Here is an 18,774-nt window from a genome sequence, read left to right on the forward strand (position 1 = left end):
AAGAAAACTATCATGGACAGGAAAAGATACTCTAGATGTTCCCAGCAAAGGCTTAGGTTACTCATCTCAACATGGGGATACAAAGCTAGTTGAAGGGTCCACAAGAAAATCAAACTAGACAATCTAAGAGTCTCAGTGAACACTAAACTCTGAATTACAGAGAAGCATAGGATTTTAATATTTCCAGATTAAAGTAACCGTGTACAACTTATGCTTGAAGAAAATTATACCAGAAGTCCTCAAAAAGAAATTGAAAGCATTGTATAAAAAACATTTATATTTTTATACACTCAACAGTAGAAACAAGGATTTATTAACCGTCTTCAGTGTTCAGAGATTCTCTTCCTTGATGGGGAAAAAGAAATGAGTATCATCAGGAACCCATGATGAAAACATGCAGATGACAGCAACATCAAACACTTTGGGAGGAAAACCCTTAACTCAGTTGAATGCTGTAACACTGTAACATTCAGGTGGGCACTGAAATATTTTATATTACTATTAACTTACAGACATCTTCCACATTTTATAATACAACTATTGCTTTATATCCTGTGCCAATATTTTCCTCTTTTTCAGAGTCTTTTTTGCTGTGCTAAGTTTGAGTGTTTGAAATCTGCATTCCTGATGAATTGTTCTTGACTGCCGCTGGAACCAAGAGTGCATATATCCATTGTAGAAGTCAAGTGCTGTAAGCTGCTTCCTTAATACGACTCTTTTGAATCCAACCCAGCCTTCCTAAAGATAAAACCAAGAAAATGGCAGTAAGCTTCTTCCATGTTTTAAAATTATCTTTAGCTCTCAGTTTGGCTTAAAGAACACATTTTATTTAATGTCATTATGTTTACAAGTCAAATTCTCTCTTGCAAGCCTGTTAGTGGAAGCAGAGTTCTTCAAGTATCAAATGAGAAGGCTGATTCTAATCTAAACTAGTTCAGTGAATAAAAATGGACAACTGAGACAAAAGTTATGTAACACACAAATACTAAAAACCTCATCTTCAGGGCACTGAATATAAAACAAGTGGAAAAAACCTACCTTGCAACGAGCTATCAGCGTTTGGGACTCTTTATGGTATAGTAATGAACCAGGAACAACAGCTCCATGATCATTTAATATTTGATCTAAAAGCAAAGCAAGATTGTCCTGCATTTTTATGCCAACAAGTACAAAAAAGTTTGAAACACTTAGGTCTCTCTGAACATGATAATCATCTTGAGTCACTATTTTGCTCAACACTATTTTATTGTATTCTGTGGTTTATTGTACCCAAATGAGCAAGGGAGAAGGAGAACAGTCGCTCTCTGGCACTGCTCCCTATCTGATCCATAAACAGTCATTAAGCTTGATTGGGCTCTAGCAAACCACTCGGCCCACAAGGCTCTCAGACTCACAGACTACTATACAAAACCGTTTAAGCCACAGTACACAGGGACAGCTTCCCTCATGAGAGATCCCCAGACAATGGCATTAGAAGAGGATCTCCTAACTAATTAGAGGATTAAAATCCTCCAGTCTCAGGATTCACAGCACAATACCTGCTGCTTGCTCAACATCATCGCAAAGCAAGAATGTTCTTAAAACCCATTTTATGCTCATCTTTGGGCACAGAAACTTGCTGCACTCTGAGCACATACAAGACTGACTGACTTCAGAAAGCAGTACTTAAAGCTATTTTTTAGTACAATATGGTACAATCTCCAAGTCAATGTTTGAAAAGACAGGAAAACTTAACAGATTAAATTAAAATACCAGAAAACCCAGGAATATTATCCACTTCCTCAAAATCCAGAAGTTTAACAGTAGTACCCTTCCAGAGTGTCTGCAAAGGAAACTGGAAACAGAAGTAGATGAGACATTAAGAATTGTCACAATTTCCACAAAACTGCCTAGGCTGTGGGGCTTTTTATACAAGATATCTGTCATAATAACATTAGGGGGAAAATTTAGGTCAATGCCCAGATAAGAGACTTTATTTTATCTACTTTTCCTTGTTATTCCTCATCTCATTGACAAGCAAACCACTAGCATACACAAAGTGACTACCTACAATAGCTGTTTACTGTCGCCGTTCACACTGTTTACTGTCATGCAAAGATGTCATTATAGTGTTCTGAGGAAACAATACAAAACTATTGAGCCGATTTCACACTTGGGATCAAGTTCATGAAAATTCTCTACCACACTAATTCTGCCTCTAATGCTGAACTGTGCTGGGATTTTAAAACACATGCTAGGTTTCAGAAGCTGAAATAATTAGGTTTAGTTACTAGTTAAAACCCACCAAACCCAGACATGCCAGAGGACAGAAAAGGGTTTAAAAAAAAATCCACTGTCTTACCATACTTCCTATTGCACGATGTAACTGAATTATCTGTGCAGCTGTTTGCTCTTCCCAATTTATACAACTCTTGGCTATAGATATTTTAGGAGCTAGGAGGGGAAAAGAAGAAATTAAATAACTTTGTATTTTGTTTCGCACCTTTTTGTAAACAAATAGCTGTACTATTTTATACTATTTTAAACTGGTTTATTCTGACCAATGGCAGGATTACTGTCTAACAATACGTACCTTAAACTGGAGAAAAGATTTTGCAAAAAACTCAATTACTTATACTTTATTCTCAGTTGTCCTCTTATTTACCCATTGCACTATGAACTGATAACACATATTTACAAGCACAGCTGTAACACTTTTGTCTGCATTATAACCATGAAGAATAACTCATTCAGATTTTGCAGTATCACTAGTGATTTTGATATTGTACAGGCAACTGGGAGAAGACTCATTAATGTAGTAAGCCTGAAGATTTCTGAAAGATTTTTCCCCTCTGTACGAGTTTTTTAAGCCAGAGAAGGCAGTGAAGAGACCATACTGAGGAAGGTATCTAAAGAATATATAACCCAACACAGTAGGAAGAAACTTACTTTTCCAGCTGATATCATAAAAAAAATTAAAAAGTTGCATTAAATATGATGTGTACCTACCAAATGTTACTCCTTCTTTCGGTTGCTCTTTTTTATTTTTTAAACTTTCAGGCAAGTTTTTCAAAACTGCTAACAGCTGCAAAATTAAATTTTGTACAGATTAGCAAAGCTAAGTAGAATATTTTTATTAACAGTAAATATAAGATATACAAATACAGTACTTAATTCTTCATCAGTGAAACTTTCTTGTGAGCTCTTAGAAAACTCGGTCAGTATATTAAGAAGACTTGCATCATACACACAAACACATTAAAGGCATCCTACCTGCTGAATCACAATTAAAAAAGCCAAGTATTTTTTTTATGGATGATCTCCCCTCTGATAATATTCCCTTTAATGAAAGAAGAAACACGCACTGTTTCCATACAAAGCACTTGAGTTCTTCACTGAATAGAAACTGAACGGCAACACACAGGACCAACACTGACAGCTTATCACACACCACACAGTTTTCCTCTCAAGAAGGCAAAGTGCTCACAAACATTAAGTTTCAGATCACTACCTTCTCAACAGTTGCAGTCAACTCAAAACAAGATTAAAAAGAATTCTGTTCACATATGTTAAAAGGTACTAATCAGAAGTGACACTAGCTTGCATGACTTTACCATATTTGCACCCATCTTTGATAACATCACTTCTAGCTCCTTTGCAGTACAGCGGGGAGGAACCGCAAACTCTTCTTGCTTAATAATTGGACCTATATCAAACCTATCAGGCAGAAAACATACAAGAGGAGAAGCTATAACAACCAGCAGTTCAAACATCTACATTCAATAAGTTAATTCAGTTACTATTTACCCTTTCCTCCTCTAAAACTTTATATTTTTCACACATTATCAAAATAATGTTTGGTTCACAAGACAATACAGAGAAAAGAGTATCAGATATATCCTGGTAAGCAAGATTTACCTCAGCAAGCTGAGACTGATTAGAAAGCAGAATTTACATTTCAGAAGCATAAGACCTCAGCAGAAACAACCTAAAGAATTCAGAAGGAACTTGTTTTGCACTTTCCTGAGATCTATTATCAGACAAGCATCTAAGAAAAGATAACTATATGTGTTTTCCCAAGCCTTTTAAGCCAGAGTTTATGCTGAAACCAAAACATTTAATATCTCTCCCATCTCTAGATAGGCAACTGCTTGTCCTCTGCTTCACTTACAGGAGGTTACAGGTGACCCTGAAGTCTGAAAACCAGATCTTTTCTGTGACATCATACCAAGCCTATACATCCAGCTGTGTGACTGTTTGTTCTGTCTGCTCCCTGTGATAATACTAAGAATTAGAGAACAAGCCTAGAGTCTAGAGAGTACAAATTATGCACTCCCTAAAATACTGTATTTGTGGCGCGTCTCATATGGTCAGATGAAAGTTTCTAAGATGTTTCAAATTTTAATATTAAACACACATTTTAAAAAAAAGAAGTTATTACATAGAATGATTTACATGATTTAAGCGGTGATGATTTTAAGTCCTGAGAGGCAAGAGAAGCAGTATATTGTTTTGGGAAGCACATCTAACCTACCTCTTTGGTCTTATTTCCATAATTGTCACCCCAGCCACTTTATCACCATGAAGCACTGTGTGGACTATTGGTGCAGGACCACGCCATCGTGGCAGACAGCTGGGATGGACATTCAGCACGCCACTGAATTGAATATTTTAAAGTTAGAATAGGAACAGTACCTGAAGAGGAACCCATATGTAAACAGGTGTGCAACATTTATTACACTGAAACTACTTTAAGAATTAAATTCTCAGATCTTCTGAAGTATTACTGGTTTAAATATATATTTAAAGGAAAATTCACATTATATAACCTTCAGTTTCTCAGTAAACACAGAAAGGGAAATGAGGGGAATAAAGGTATACATATTGTGCTGAACATTTGCACAGATCTACATCAGCGTGTTAAAGAACAACGGTGAACCACACAAAAGAAGCAGGCTCAGGCTAAGCAGATGAACCCAAGAAGAAGCTGATCTCGCCTGCTACAAGTCATAGGTGCCGACTCAAAACCATAGTCTAGCTTTGCTTACAAAGCAGCAACAGACATTCGGTCAACTCACTTACTACGGGAACTGCAGAATAAGGTCCTCACTTAGGAGACGTCCAAATGATGCTACCACACCTATATCAAACTGCCCCACAGGTCCTGTGTGTGGCCATTCATGAACAGGCAGCTGGAGCTCCCGGGCACAGTCCCTCACAGGCAGGTCCCCAGGCAAGTGGGAGGGTAGGGTCACCACCTCCAGCCTGGAGACAAGTGAGTCCTTGCTGGGCTCCCTAGGGTGGACAAGGCATTGAAGGCCTCACACAGGCAGACCAAGAGAGAGACAAAGACTGGGTCACCTCCACATCTTGCTGTGCCCTTCCACAGCACCTGCCCCCCCAACGCCTATCCCCTACGTGGTCCCCAGTCTCCCCCCACTGACCCTAGCCTCCCAACCCTGCCAGCCCCAGCCCCCTCACCACCAAAGGCTTCCTCCTTTCAATCCAAGCCCCCTTACGAACTCCCATGGTCCCTGCCCCTCCTCCAAGACCTGATCCCCTGTGATACCTCTCCATTGACCCACTCACAACGCCATGGTCCTTGACCCACCCTAAGGTCCCTTCCACCCCCTCTCCCCTACCAACCTCTGCCCAACCTACAGTCCCTGCCCCTCCAACCCCAGCTCATCTCCCAGCGGCCCCTGAACCCCACCACCTCTCCCACCCCCCGATGCCCAGCTCTCCCTCACCGTCCCCCGCCCCTCCCTCCACAGGACAGCCCCTGCCGCCCCCCCTCAGTCTCCATCCCTCCCGCCCCTCAACCACAGCCACGGCCTCCTCCCCGCAGGCCACGGCCCGCTCGGCCCGTCGCCCCGCCAGCAGGCGGTACCTGGCCGCCTCCAGGGCTCGCAGCGTGGTGACGGCGAAGCGGTCGGTACCGAAGAAGAGCACCCGCCATGGCGGTGCGGCCGCCTGCCCCGCCGCCCCGCGCACCGCCTTCAGCCCCTGACGCCAGGCGCGCAGCAGCCGGCCCCGCATCGCGGCACTTCCGGCGCCGGGCGATGACGCACCCGGGCGCGCGGAGCCCGCTGGGAGCCGGGCGGGGCGGCCTCTGGGGCGAGGCGGCGCCGCCATCTTGGGGCGGGGCGGGACGGGGCGGAGCGGGGCGGAGCCCCGCGCAGGCGGGGAGCGGCGGGGCCCTCAGGGAGCGCGGGTTGTGCTTCCCGGGGCCGAGGCGGTGGCACCGCGCCCGGGGAAAGGCGAGCGGAGCCGAGCCAGGCCTCTGCCTCAGCCCCCGGCTGGGCTGCACGCCCCGAGCGCGGCCTCCGGCCTGTGCCTTCTGGCTCTCCGCAACGTCGGTGCTGCCCGAGCGAGCGTCTCCTGTGGCGGGGGACCCATAACCCTGGCCCTCATGACCGTAAACTGGCTGCTTCTCGCAAAGATAACGCGGAAAAACGTCAGGGTCAGAAAGGGGTGTTGACACCGCAGCCTCTGATGTTCTGCTGGCTCCAGTGCAGCTCACATTAGAAAAAAGCTAATTTCTGTGGCTGCCTCTGTGGACAGCTTTGTTCTAACAGTGATTATAATATAAAGAAAGTTTTCTTGTAAACTATGGGGTCAGAATAACCACTTAAAAACCAGTCGTCTCGCATAACGTAAGAATGAAAATACTTTATCACTGTACTACAAACATTCTCTTCCTCCGTGGTTTAGTTGTGTAGTGTTTCATTTAATGTAAATTGCATACACAAATTCCCTATGCATCTAAATCACAGTATATCCTGCAGTCTTTGGCACTAGGAATTTCAAAAACATGGAATGTGAGGATCTGGAAACATTTCATATATGCCAGTGAAAATATGTAAATTACTTGGATGATAGAATTTATGCCAGACAGCCACACGAGGAAAGGATCGCTGAGGAAAGTGAAAATTTGTGCTGCGCTAAGCGGCACTGCATGTTCATTCCCTTTTTCACTTCTGTATTGACCATAAAGGCTTTCTTCTCTCAGGTATGGAAGATGCCTCCATGTCTAGGTAGAAACAAAGAAAAACTAATGAGAAAGTGCTGTTACAGGTGAAATAAAAATGAGTAAGGCCATCCTAACTGAGGCGCTTATATTCCTGCACCCTGGAAAGAGGAGGATACCCTACCAAATACTGAGGTAATTTCCTAGCTGAGAATCAGTACATAAAAATCAATTGCTCCAGAAAACTTGGTTCTCTGTTACTCAGGGAGCCTCATGAAAATCCTCAATTTAGTCGCATGCAGAATACTTCAATTCCAGCTGCTTCATTTCAGGGTGCATAGATGAAAGGATACAGTAAAAATACAAAAAGATAAAGAGAGTAAAAAGGATGATGGAAAAACTTCTGTTTGAGAAGAGATTAAAGCAACCAGTGTAGTTTGTCTTGGAAAGTGGACATGGGGAAAAGAGGAGGCGAGCAGTCTCTCTTGTTATAAATAGTATGGAGCTGGTAAACAGGGAACAATTAGTTGTTGTACAATAACTAAGAAATTACAGGCGCTTATGGGTATTAGGCCCCCCAAAAGAGGAAGCAGTATTCCACGCAGCGTGTAATTTGACCACTTATCTCAGATGCTGAAAAATAGTCATGTTTTCCAGAAGCAGACATCGCAATTGATGGAAGGCAGGCTGGAAGGAGATGTCCTGTGTTGTGCCGGCAAATACCAGCTCTCTGAGGTCTTGGGTGAAACCCTGGATTTATCACCAGCAATTCAGAAAGGCCAGGGACATACCATGCGTGTCTGGATAGCCCAAATGCTGCCTGAAAGCTGGGAATTTGAAGTCTGCATCCAGCTGCTGCTCGGTGTTAATTTCCAGGTATCAGATCCCAGCACGGGAGGCACTGAACGTGTCAGTGGTATATCATATCGGCACTGCGTGCGGAGCTTCACCTGCTGCTCATCAGGGGACTTAAACCCTGGAAACGGATTCTTAGTTCTGGCAGTCGTTAAGGCTCCTGGAAATACTGGAAGTCCATACTGAGTTTTTGCCATCCTTACTCATGAAGTAATTAATGCTTCATTTGCAGTGAGTTTATGAAGTGGACTTAAATTCACTCCAGTATACTTGCTCACAAGTAATTAATCCTCGGCTCCGATACAACTGTGCAGTTCAAACAGATTACAGCTATTATTTAGTATCATGTCTTGGACACAGTGTACATTAATTTTAACTGAAGATTTATTACAATATAAATTTTTCCAGCAGAATGAAGTCAACAATGATTGTTTCAGAAAAAAAAAAAAAAGCAAAAAGAAGCTCACAAATCTTTCTTTCCTGCTGCATTAGAACTCTGCTTTTGTACGTGGGGGAAAAAAACCAACAACCCTGAATGTTTAGTTATTCTGTAACCAGGCATTTCAGGTCAAAGACACAGAAGGGATCAAAAAAGATAAGCACAATTAAAACACCAAGGTCGGACAAGTTCTTCTTAAGAGTAGTGAGGACAAATCTGAGGAGGAAGCAGAACACAAATCAATGTCATATCTCCACTTTGCTTCCTAGCCAAAGACACTGAAAGTGTCTCCAAGAAGTAAAAAGATATCTCCCATTAAAGGCTGCCAGTGTCGTCAAGGGAAATGTGAACTAAAACACAGCAATTGCTGGAGAGATAGCTCCTGAGTGTGTTCGCAGCCCTCTAGAGAAGGAGAGGATTACTGGGCAGAAGGGCCAACTGTAACCAGCAGGAAACTGGTTTTATTTCCATGTACATCATGCTAAGTCCTGAAGGCATCTGAGCCACCTACCTGCATCTGGACACTATTTTTGGGGGGTTATTGGGGGTGAAATAGGAGCCACTGTGCTGGTGCCCTAAGGCTTGTCCCCGACTCATACTGCTCCACCCCAGGGAGGCAAGTGGAAGTAGCCCATCACTGCACCGCTGGCTGTGGGACACTGGACTTGCAAGGGCTGCATGAGGGTTTTGGGGGTCTCCCGTACAGGAGGAGCTGTTGGACACCTCTTCCTCAAACAGCCCAAAGGCAGGACAGGAGCCAGATGGGCACTGCAGAGCTGCAGAGGTTCCCGTGACGTCCCAGGGGCTGTAGTCACTCTGTCTCCTCTGATCAGGTTTCCCCACCTGGTTTCAGAGGCTTCAGTTTAGGGAAGTGTGGGTTACACTGTCATGCCCAGCTTCTGCACAGCAGCTGGGGAAACTTATATGTATTTTCTTAATTAAAATATAGATACATAATTCAAGCTATATAGGAAATTGGGATTAAAAAGGACCTTCTGTGGCTTTGCACTCACCCTCCTCCTGTCACAGTCACCTCTTAACCATGGCTAATATGTCCTTCCCTCTACTCAGAGACTGCACTACAGGAGCCAGGCATTTCCTTTGCATCTTTCTCAAAGGCAGTGAGCCAGAGGATTTTGGTTGTGTAAGCTGCGAGACTGCTTGCTGGCCTGTCACTGAAACCCCTTTCCTGGCAATGGAAAGGTCACAAGGACACTGAAGAAAAGCGTTCCCTAGTGTGATGACACTTTTCAAATGATCCAACTCGAAATGAGGAGGAAAGACAGCCCAATTTACAGCATGGTGTGATGTCCTGGCTTGACCTGCCTCCCCCAGCAGAGAGGAGCTCTTCTTGCCTGGAGGATGTGTTTCTGAGCATGAGCTCCCATCCCATTGCTGCCAGGCTAACGCTCAACGGTGAAACATCTCTGTTTGGGGAGTGTGCGTGTCTGCTGGGTGAAATATCACAGGGGCAGCCAGAGGAAGCTCTGAATCAGCTGTGAGATGGGATTCAAAGGATCAATTGCACTGGAAGCACCTTGGCTTACATGCCAAAGATGCTTTATTTCAAGCTGGAAAACACCAACAACAGAAAGAACATAAGATTACTGTGCTCATCTCCAATTAAGTCTAAGCTAAGCAGTGCTAGCTATGTGCTCCAAACCCATCACTGAGAAGTATCTCACTTGCTTTGCAGTACGCAGCTCCATCCGTGGATCAGCTAGTTCAGGGAGGAGGAATTCTTTCCAAATGTGGCTGGCACAAAAAGGCAGCACATCAGTCTTGTGACACTGCAAAGCCTCTTAGCAGTCTATTCACTTGGCCAGCTGTTGTCAGTACCTGTAAAAAAGGGATGGCAGAATCTCTGATGAGTGCTTTGTGCTTTGCCTGCAAAGTCAATTGCTCTTGTGAGGTGCTCTCAGAGCCTTAGAATAACAATTAAAAAAAAAAAAAGGGGGGGGGGCTAATATTTGCTTTATCAGTACATGCTTCCTTTTTGCAACGAGGAGCGAGCCAGGCAGAGTGAACGTTATCGTTTATGTTAATCCCAGAGTAACTTATTACTGCCATTCCGTTTGGTGTGCTCTGTTAATACTGATTATGCCAATAGCTTCAGCAAATAAGCGGGACGTTCCTACAGCTCATACTTTGCAGGAAGGTCATTCACCTCATACTGTAATCGACCCACTAAGGAGGTGTGTTTTTTTCAGGGGCTGGAGTGAACTTCACCTGTTGGACTAGCATTCACACATGACTCAGGAGCAGAATGAATCACAGCTCATAGCATACCAAAATAGGAGGAAAGGCAACTTTGTCACCATAGTAAGGGGCTGACGAGAGCTCGGAGGAGATGTCTTCAGACAGCAGGGCTTAAAGAAGAAATGTAGCTTCCTCTGCTGGGAACTGCATGTTTCTGGTGAGTTAGCGGAGATTAACGGACATTCCTGCTGCGCTAGCTGGTGGGTTAATTTATAGCTATCTGTAAAGAAAGGCTTATTTATTTATTTCCGTTAGAAAGCTGGGATCCTGGGAAATTTTAAGTGAAGGCTGCATAATTTGTTTAAGGAGAGAGTGAATGGTAAGTAAGAAGCAGGCTGGGGTAACTCCTGCATGTAAACAGTCTGGAAAGCAATCAAAGGAAAAGATTTAATACAACTCAGATTTGTTCATTAACTTTTAACTTTACAAAGGTTAAAAAATAGTACAGACTGCTTTTGTACTTTAGTATTTCAAATATTAAATGTTTTTCTTGTGTTCCTCAATTGAACTGAGTCCTTGATGTACCTGTATAAACCAATCCATCCATTTGTATCTTCATGGTGTGCCATTGTGTATCTTCTGTCAACCTCAAAGACGGGGCATCCCACTTCTGTAATGTATTTGGAATAACTGACACATTTCAACTCAATCAGTTAAGGTAACCACCAGAGACAGAGTCTGGATGACAAGAGGACACTATTTTACAAAGACTGGATATTGTAGGTGCATCGTCCCGTATTGCGTAGTGAATATGGAGTAGGCAGTCCAGAGGGACATTATCATTTTAACAGAAGCTGTACTTGATGGTCTTCCCAGAAAACTTTTTTCCCCATCTTTACTTGTATCAATACAGTATCTCAAGACTTCTCGTTTGCAGAGTGAGGGCAACATCTGACTTAGTAAGCAACTGTCAGTATTAGACCTGATAAAAACCAACATACAGGGCACATGGTGGTTTCACAGCACCACGTGCTGTGCCCTGGCTGGAAAGAGTCCACATGCTGCTGGGGACGTGTGTTCTCCCACACAGGACAGGCCCCTTGCTGGGTTATGCCAACTTGGAGCACCAATCCCTCAGCTCTGCCTTGTGTGTGTGATGGGTCTCAGATCTCCAAGGGCTTCCATAGTGAGGAAGGATTTTACCATTCAAGTGCCGTGATCAATATGTCGAGCAAAAAGCAATCACTTGCCATTTTTCTATATTTTCTTGAGATTTCATTGGATGCCACCAACGATCACAGATCCTGGTTTTGAACAGGAGGATTTGAGACAGCACTGGTGAGTGACTCTTTGTTCCTGAAGTACATGCAGCATACAAATTGTGCAGCTTTTGATATGAATATCCCATTTGCAAAAAGAAAGAAATGAAATTTTTTTTCAGATGAAAATAACACTGGTAAAATGTTTCCTTTGAAGATGCTGGCCTCTTTGTTCTTTTTATCTCCTTCCATACAAGCATAAAATGCATGAGCTTTCTCTCATTTGAGCTTCCCATATTGTACCCAAGCTGGGAAGCAACCTCAGAAGGGTCTTAGGTGTCTTCAGAGGGTAGGAGACCAAAGTCTAAGAGTTGTCAAAGGCCTGGATCTAAGGGCTCACCCCCATCCAACAGCAGCCAGAGTGACTGCTGAGATGTGTGGCTGGGAGAGCAACAGAGAAGACATCACCCACACTCTCTCAGCTTGTTTGGTGGAGCAGCGCTCACCCACGTTGGGATGTGGGCAGTGGGGCAGAGCAGCTGTGTGGGGGAAGCTGGAGGAGATGTCTTTAAAAATCTTCTAGGCTGGAAGATCCAAACTCTCCAGAGCATGTTCAGCCCAACTGTGGGACTCAGTGTTTCCTTACTGGGGAAACTGGTGGTGCAGGCAGTGTTCTGGACCTGCTCAGGCTCTCTACTGGGGTAGATACACTGGCCTGAGAACACTGTTTTGTAGCTTTGATGAATGAAACTTCCAAACCAGTTTGATGTAGATATAGAAGATCTTTAAAATAACGGGAGTTTCCTTTAAACTCTTTTACCTAAATTTCCTGTTAATGCATGGTAAATGTCCACTCTGCTACTGTATTTTACCTGAGAAGATCCAGCTTCCCGCATCTGGGGGAGATTTGGTGGTCACTGCTTTATAAAGTAGTGAAGTACTTCTAGCAGCTTTCTAGCACCCCTGCTGTGCATGGCAGCTTTGGTGTGGACACCAGGAGGTGGCCCACAAGTTATGAAACACCTTAGGAGAAAATCAGCAACATGCATGTCAAATATTCCTGTTTGAGCAAATGATTAGACAGAAGCCTTGCACAGCAAGATTTAACACATTCAAGTGGCACTTCTTATTAGGGTGTAGCAGACTTATAACTTGATTTCATCGGCACCAAGACTTTATTTCCTCCTTTCTGAGGAGTGATCCATGTGAATAAGCTAAAGGTTACCTGGTCGGTAAGGTAATTGGCATACCTAGCTGCAGGGAGTAGCTTTAGCCATATTTTCTGAAGTACAGAGCCAAAGTGGATCATGAGATGTCTCATCCTCAAAGAACTGCTAACAAGTGGTTTTCTGGCAGCAGGGAGCAAGCCTGAATGCCTAGTTGGCTATAAAATGTGAACTTTGAATTATGAAGACATTGAGAAGGGGGAGGGGCGTGGGGAAATAGTAGCAATCATTAGGTCTATAACCAGTAGGACAAGTGCTTCCCAGAGGAGTCAGCAGCAGCATTGTTGACACAACTGGCATGTTGGAACGTGCTTGTGAGTGATTTCCAGGGAACAGTTTCAGACAGTGCCAGGCGATGCTACCAAGGCAGGTAAAAGTTGAGAGTATCAGTCATAAAAGTCTTAAGTCCTCACATAATAAGTAATGGCCTGTGGGGCCAGCATGTCTGAGGGACACAGATGTTGTGTCATTCACCTGTGAGTGGGTGACGATTCAGGTGAGGCCGGTGAGCAGAGGCAGAGCAGTGGGCTGGGGAGAGCCACCTAACCATCTCAAAGTAACTCACAGTGGACAGATGGGAACCTTCTGCTTAGGTCAGGTCCCTCCAAAGGAGGCTGAAGAACTGAATTGGACAAACAGCCATAAAAGCCAGATTGATGCCACTGACGAATAAGAAACTAAAGGTCCATGAGGAGCTTTCTGCTTCCCTGAGGGATGGGAGATACCTTTGCCTCAACGACAATCTGGCTTTTCCTCCTGTTTGGCCTGAGCCCTTCATCGTCTCCACACCCTTATTCTGCCATACAAGGACTGGTTGCAGGTAGTCACAGAGTATGTATTCCTTAAGGACTGTGGTGGGGGAGCAAGGAGGGAAGCAGCAATGTCAGTTGGGGAGGGGCTGGCTTGCAGCAGCTAGGCTCACATCTGCACGGGGTCACCTAGGCAAGGCTTCCAGCCCCAGGCAGCGGACCCTGTACCAGACCCACTCTGCTGTCACCTCAGTGGCTCCCAGGATGTCTGCACCCTGTCCTGGCAGCTCAGACTCATGTTCACAGAAGAAAACAGATGCCACAGCTGCAGCGGTACATCAGGTCCCCTCTCTGAGTACAAAGCTGGAGCAGAGAAGGGAATTGAGTTGTTTAAAAGATCATCACTTCCACTTGTGGTTTTGCCTCCATTCAGCTGCTGTAGACACCAGAGCAGAAACGTGCTGGCCTGCTGTCTCCAGTCCCTCTCAGTAATAGCTCGTGTAACTTTCAGTGCTCCTAGTGATAAAACCAGTGGCACTGTGCTAGCAAAGGGTGCTTTGAGGTTATCCCTTATCTCTCTCTTCCAGGCACTTGTGCACTGAAGAGATACTGGTGAAGACGTGATCCATCCCAGCTGCACATACAAATATGAAGTTCTTCTGGATAATCTTATTTTTGCTGCTGCAAGGTAGAGTCTTGGCTTAGAGGATAATGGTGTTGGTGAAGCAGGTCACACATGCTGAGTCTGTGCCTCTTCACAGGCTCTGACCCACACCAGGCTCAGCAGGGGATACAGCAAGACATTGTCTGCAAGGCAGGTTCATGGGAGCTAGATGTGCAAGAGTTTCCATCATTGTTGTATGACCTTATGAACACCTCACTGGCTGAGGGAAAACACATACAGATAGCATTATGGCAAAGACATGCATTCAAGACCTAAACTTTTTGGGAATATGGTTTCTTCTTCTCCTGGGACCCATTTTCCTCAGTATATAGCACTCTCAACCATAGGGAAAGTTTCACCCCAAGACTGTGCTTCCAGCACTGTTGCCATCTTTTTGACACCAAGGAAGACACCTGACTTATGGGGATTTGGGTTTTTTAAAACCCAATATCAATGTCAGTTGGGCCTCTCCACACCAATGCTGTGCACAGGGATGTTTCAGCTGACGCTTTAAGGTTAGACAACCAAACTAGAAATACCTGAGCCCCAAAACCTTCCCCTGTGGTTCCCCAGAAACAGAGACATTGGAGACAGTGTCTAGTTCATCCAGCTGGAGCAGGACATCAGCATGTCTGTTCCCAGAGGGAAAGCAGAAGCCAGCAGTGAGGCCCACCAAAGGGTCTGAGCCTTTGCCTCTTCGAAAAAACCAGGAGAGCAGCCTCCCACCTCCCGTGAACAGCAGGAAGGGGCTAAGTGTGGATCAGGCTGTGTGGCGCTGTGAGCTGACAGCTGCCAGCCCACCAAGGGACCTAGCAGAGCTCAAGTCTAGGAGAGGAGCTCACCATCTTTTTCTGGGGAACAGATACAGATACAGCTTCAGCCGGAGCTCAGCACCAGTTGCAAGGATGGTCTTTCTTCCCAGAACCCACCCAAAGGATGTGCTTGAGCCATGTTTGCTGAGAGCTGTGGGTTAGGGAAAGCTACAAGCCCAGCAGCCCTGGCAAAGAGCAGCTGGACTGCAGGCAATTTGCCTCTTGAATGCCTTTTGCCCTGCGTTGATTTCCCAGTGCCAGAACTCGGTGTCATTCCCATCTGCCCTATACACTTGGTATGCATATATGTCCCATCCTTAGGGGGTGACCATCTCATATGCTCGTTTCTTTGCAGGCACTGAAGCTTTTCTGATGAAAAATGCTAACGTCAAGCTGTGTTTACAAGCCAGCCCGATGAATGGGAATGTATTGCTGGAGGACTGTAATCCAGAGTCAGATTTCCAGGACTGGTCTTGGCAAGGCGATTCTTTGATGAATCATGGCACGCAGAGCTGCCTCTCTGTGGTTGGGGCTGACAGAGTGCAGACAAGTTTCTGCGACAGCGCAGACTACATGAGCTGGGACTGCTCGAATTCGCTGCTCTCTCCTGTGGGCAGCAGCCAGGGCTACCTGGTGGCAAAGAGGAAAGGAGTCACTCTCAACAATGTGAGAGGCCTTAAGGCCCAATGGCAAGATGCTGCAGACAGGAGCGTGTGTGAGGAGAAACCAGGTAAATGCTACGCACCCTGGGACCAGTGGTACATGCACACACACTGCTGGGGAATGCAGAAAGGCACAGTCAGTGCCCTGGGGTCTTTCCAGCCCTGGGTGCCCCACCGTGACGGCATCTGCAGTGTGAGGCAGAAATGCTTTCCACTTCTCGGTGCATGAGATAAGGCTGTGCCCTCACGGCTGCATTCTGCCTGCTTGGAGAGATGTGCTGGGCAGCCCTGGGAGCCGAGGAGAAGGCCATTTCTAGCCTGAAGTATTGCAGCGAGTGACCATTTGATCTTTCTGCTCTTTTCCTCCACAGCCAGGGCAGAGCAAGACAGCTACTTCTTTGCAGCCCTTGCCAGCACACGCATGTATGACCACACAGCAGGGAATGTGACTCTTGCACTGGGTATAGATCAAGAAGAGCTGGAGGAGCTGCTCTGGTTCTTCCGCAGAGAAGACCGTAAGTCCTGCTGATGTTCCTGGGTTGAGAGTTGAAATAGAGGTATGCGGTCCTTGGCTGTTAACCCTCCTGCCTAATGGACATGATGGAGGGAATTACCCAAGGAGGTGATTTACCCCAGATACATAAACCCTCAGTCTTGCTTCCAGAAGAAGCAGGCCACAGGTGAAGGCAGGCACGAGGCTTTGCTGAGATAGCATCTCCTCTCAGAGAGGGATTCAGCCTCTTTCCAGGCATAGCCTGCCAAGAGAGCAAAGGTCTGGGATGACCAGTGATTTTGGCAGGGTGGAGGGAGCAGATTGATATGAGCAGGTCAGTGCCACGATGATCAACTTCAAAGCCACAAAAATCAAGGACAGAGCATCTGCTGCCCTCTGTGCTGCGCACCCCAGCTGGTGTTCAAAGGCAAAGTCTACCTGCCTGGGTGTGGCAGCAGTGAGAAGGGCTGCAGAGACGGGGGGGGGCTTTCTAGCAGTGCTCATGGTGGGATGCTGCAGCTCTCAGCCTTGTTCCCACCCTCGGGCGCAGCCGCTCACAGCTCTCGGGCAAGGTTGAAAAGCCATGTGTGGCAGCTGGCGTCAGCGTGAGCCATACAGAGCCCAAGGCAGGGGGCTGTGAGCAGCAGAAAGCAGTTGTGCGAGTCGCCTGCCCAGGGAGGGAGGATCGCCTGAGGTTATCCCAAAAAATGTGACATGGGTGCTCTGCTCTGAGTGTGGAGCTGGATACCAGTGCCTCTGCCCTTATCCTGTGGCCCAGCCACAGCACTCTGAGCTTGGGTATCCTCAGAAAACACCTGGCTGGGTTCTGCAGGTCACACTGCTCTGCGCATGCTAACGCTGCCTCTTTGCTTTCCCCCAGCATCAACGTGGAATTACTCCATCCTCGCGCTTTCCTTTGTGGCCATGATTTTGGGTCTTGTCCTTCTGGCCATTAACATTGTGCGAAACAGGTGAGATGGGAAAATTTGGGGGTCGTTTGGTGTGTGATGGTGTGCTGAACCCCCCAACCCACCCCCCACCCCCAGCCCAAGCAGACAGACGTGGTTTGGCAGGGCAGGGCAGCCTGCTGAGATGTAGAGCAGGACAAGCCCTGAGTGATGGGGAAAAGAGCAAAGACAAACTCCCTTTGAACAATGCTTCGTTGTAAAACCTTGCCTGACTCCCTGCTGTCCCCATGTGTTGCCACTTCTCTGGGCCCTGGATCCTCACGAGTAGAGTATCTGCAACAGCTCTGCCCAGCCCGACAGGGCTGTTGGGAGGGAAGTGACATGAAATGTGCAGTGTGAGATGCTCTCCAGTAAGTACAGGGGCTCTGGAGGACAACTCCCCAGCCTTTCCCTGTTTGCCTTCCCACGATATTCCCCTGGGCTGTGCTGCTGCACAACAACCCTGCGGCTGAGGAGCAACTCTCGGTTTTCTACAGCATGAAAACTTACATCTGGGTCAGAGCTTCCATCTTAAAATGAGAGAAAGAGCTAAGGTTATCAGTCTCTGCCATGCTGTCATTTTAGCAATGGCTTGCTGGGTGTTCCAGCCTCGCGTTGGGCGCTGTGTGTTCTCCGAGGGCAAACCCCACAGCTGCGTGTACCCAGACGCTTCAGATCACTTGCACGACAGTGCAGCTGGCAGGGTTTGCACGTAAGCAGCTCACGTGTTCCCAGGGCCAAGGTGTGAGGAGGTGGATGTAACCATCGCCAGGGGTAGGAACTTGCCCCCAGGGGTGGGCCGGGCTTGCTGCTTCATGCTGCATTTCCTTTCCATGCCTTCCCTGCAGAAAAAGGAAGAGAATGTATAGAGAAGCAGTGCAAACTGCGCAGCAGGCGGAGCTGGAGGCCAAGCAAGCCCTGATGCCTGTGCAGGAATACAGCCCCGCCGAGCCGCAAAAGCAGGAGCCAGCACCTCAGGAGCAGAGATCAGGAGAAGTGATGGTCCAGTGGAAGGACGGGACCGTCACGTCTCTGTACACAGAGAGGTCTGAGGATGCCATATAACAGCAGCTGAAGTCAAACCATTTAGGCCCTAAGGAACATATCAGGATGTCTCTATTCATAGTGATGGAGGTTTAAAAACACAGTTTAGCCTGGCGAAACAAGAGAAAAAGAAGGAAGCAGCAGAGCTGCACCAGTAGGAGTAGCTCTGGACTCGAGGCAAACCTGTGCCTCCCCCGTTTCAGCTCCTGGGTGGCTGGTCTTTACCCACAGCTCCTGGCTACCTCCAGCCTTCTCTCCTGTGCTAGCTTTGCTCCCTCCCTCGGATGCCACCTGCCTCTGCCGCAACCAGGTGGGAGACCAGCCGGGTGGGAGGTGGGAAGTGGGAGGCTCACGCTGCGGTCAGCCACAGAATGCGCCCTCATGTCCCATCAGGAAAACAGCCACACTGAAGCAGAGGCACTTTTGTTCTTTGCAGAAATTATCTTTATTAAAATACTTTCCAAAGTGGTTGATTG

General features: G+C 46.4%; 2 protein-coding genes across 2 annotated transcripts; one reads left to right on the top strand and one right to left on the bottom strand.

The window, feature by feature from the left end:
- Positions 1–154: 154 nt before the first annotated feature.
- MTFMT (mitochondrial methionyl-tRNA formyltransferase) lies at positions 155–6,026 on the bottom strand. Its single transcript, XM_040599848.1, has 9 exons — positions 5,870–6,026; positions 5,062–5,274; positions 4,514–4,636; positions 3,594–3,696; positions 2,989–3,064; positions 2,342–2,433; positions 1,753–1,834; positions 1,039–1,124; positions 155–738 (listed from the first exon to the last, which is right to left on the bottom strand). Exons 1-9 carry the CDS (start codon positions 6,016–6,018, stop codon positions 538–540), a joined length of 1,125 nt encoding a protein of 374 aa, XP_040455782.1. The 5' UTR covers positions 6,019–6,026; the 3' UTR covers positions 155–537.
- A 4,430-nt stretch (positions 6,027–10,456) lies between these two features.
- Positions 10,457–18,766, top strand: SLC51B (solute carrier family 51 subunit beta). Its single transcript, XM_040599849.1, has 7 exons — positions 10,457–10,659; positions 11,715–11,780; positions 14,264–14,364; positions 15,508–15,882; positions 16,186–16,329; positions 17,188–17,278; positions 18,103–18,766. The coding sequence occupies exons 3-7, from the start codon at positions 14,325–14,327 to the stop codon at positions 18,317–18,319; spliced, it is 867 nt and encodes a 288-aa protein (XP_040455783.1). The 5' UTR covers positions 10,457–10,659; positions 11,715–11,780; positions 14,264–14,324; the 3' UTR covers positions 18,320–18,766.
- Positions 18,767–18,774: the final 8 nt, after the last annotated feature.

Source organism: Falco naumanni, chromosome 7 (assembly GCF_017639655.2).
Source record: "Falco naumanni isolate bFalNau1 chromosome 7, bFalNau1.pat, whole genome shotgun sequence".
Lineage (NCBI taxonomy): Eukaryota > Metazoa > Chordata > Aves > Falconiformes > Falconidae > Falco > Falco naumanni.

What these genes read in the sequence shown, in the direction of transcription:
- MTFMT (XM_040599848.1), bottom strand. Translation starts at nt 6,018, where the DNA reads ATGCGGGGCCGGCTGCTGCGCGCCTGGCGTCAGGGGCTGAAGGCGGTG. An exon ending in CGAGCCCTGGAGGCGGCCAG is followed by an intron (nt 5,275 to 5,869) that starts GTACCGCCTGCT and finishes TGTCCACCCTAG; the next exon opens with GGAGCCCAGCAAGGACTCAC. An exon ending in ATCGTGCAATAGGAAGTATG is followed by an intron (nt 1,835 to 2,341) that starts GTAAGACAGTGG and finishes TTCTGTTTCCAG; the next exon opens with TTTCCTTTGCAGACACTCTG.
- SLC51B (XM_040599849.1), top strand. Translation starts at nt 14,325, where the DNA reads ATGAAGTTCTTCTGGATAATCTTATTTTTGCTGCTGCAAG. An exon ending in GTTCTTCCGCAGAGAAGACC is followed by an intron (nt 16,330 to 17,187) that starts GTAAGTCCTGCT and finishes GCTTTCCCCCAG; the next exon opens with CATCAACGTGGAATTACTCC. An exon ending in ATTAACATTGTGCGAAACAG is followed by an intron (nt 17,279 to 18,102) that starts GTGAGATGGGAA and finishes CCTTCCCTGCAG; the next exon opens with AAAAAGGAAGAGAATGTATA.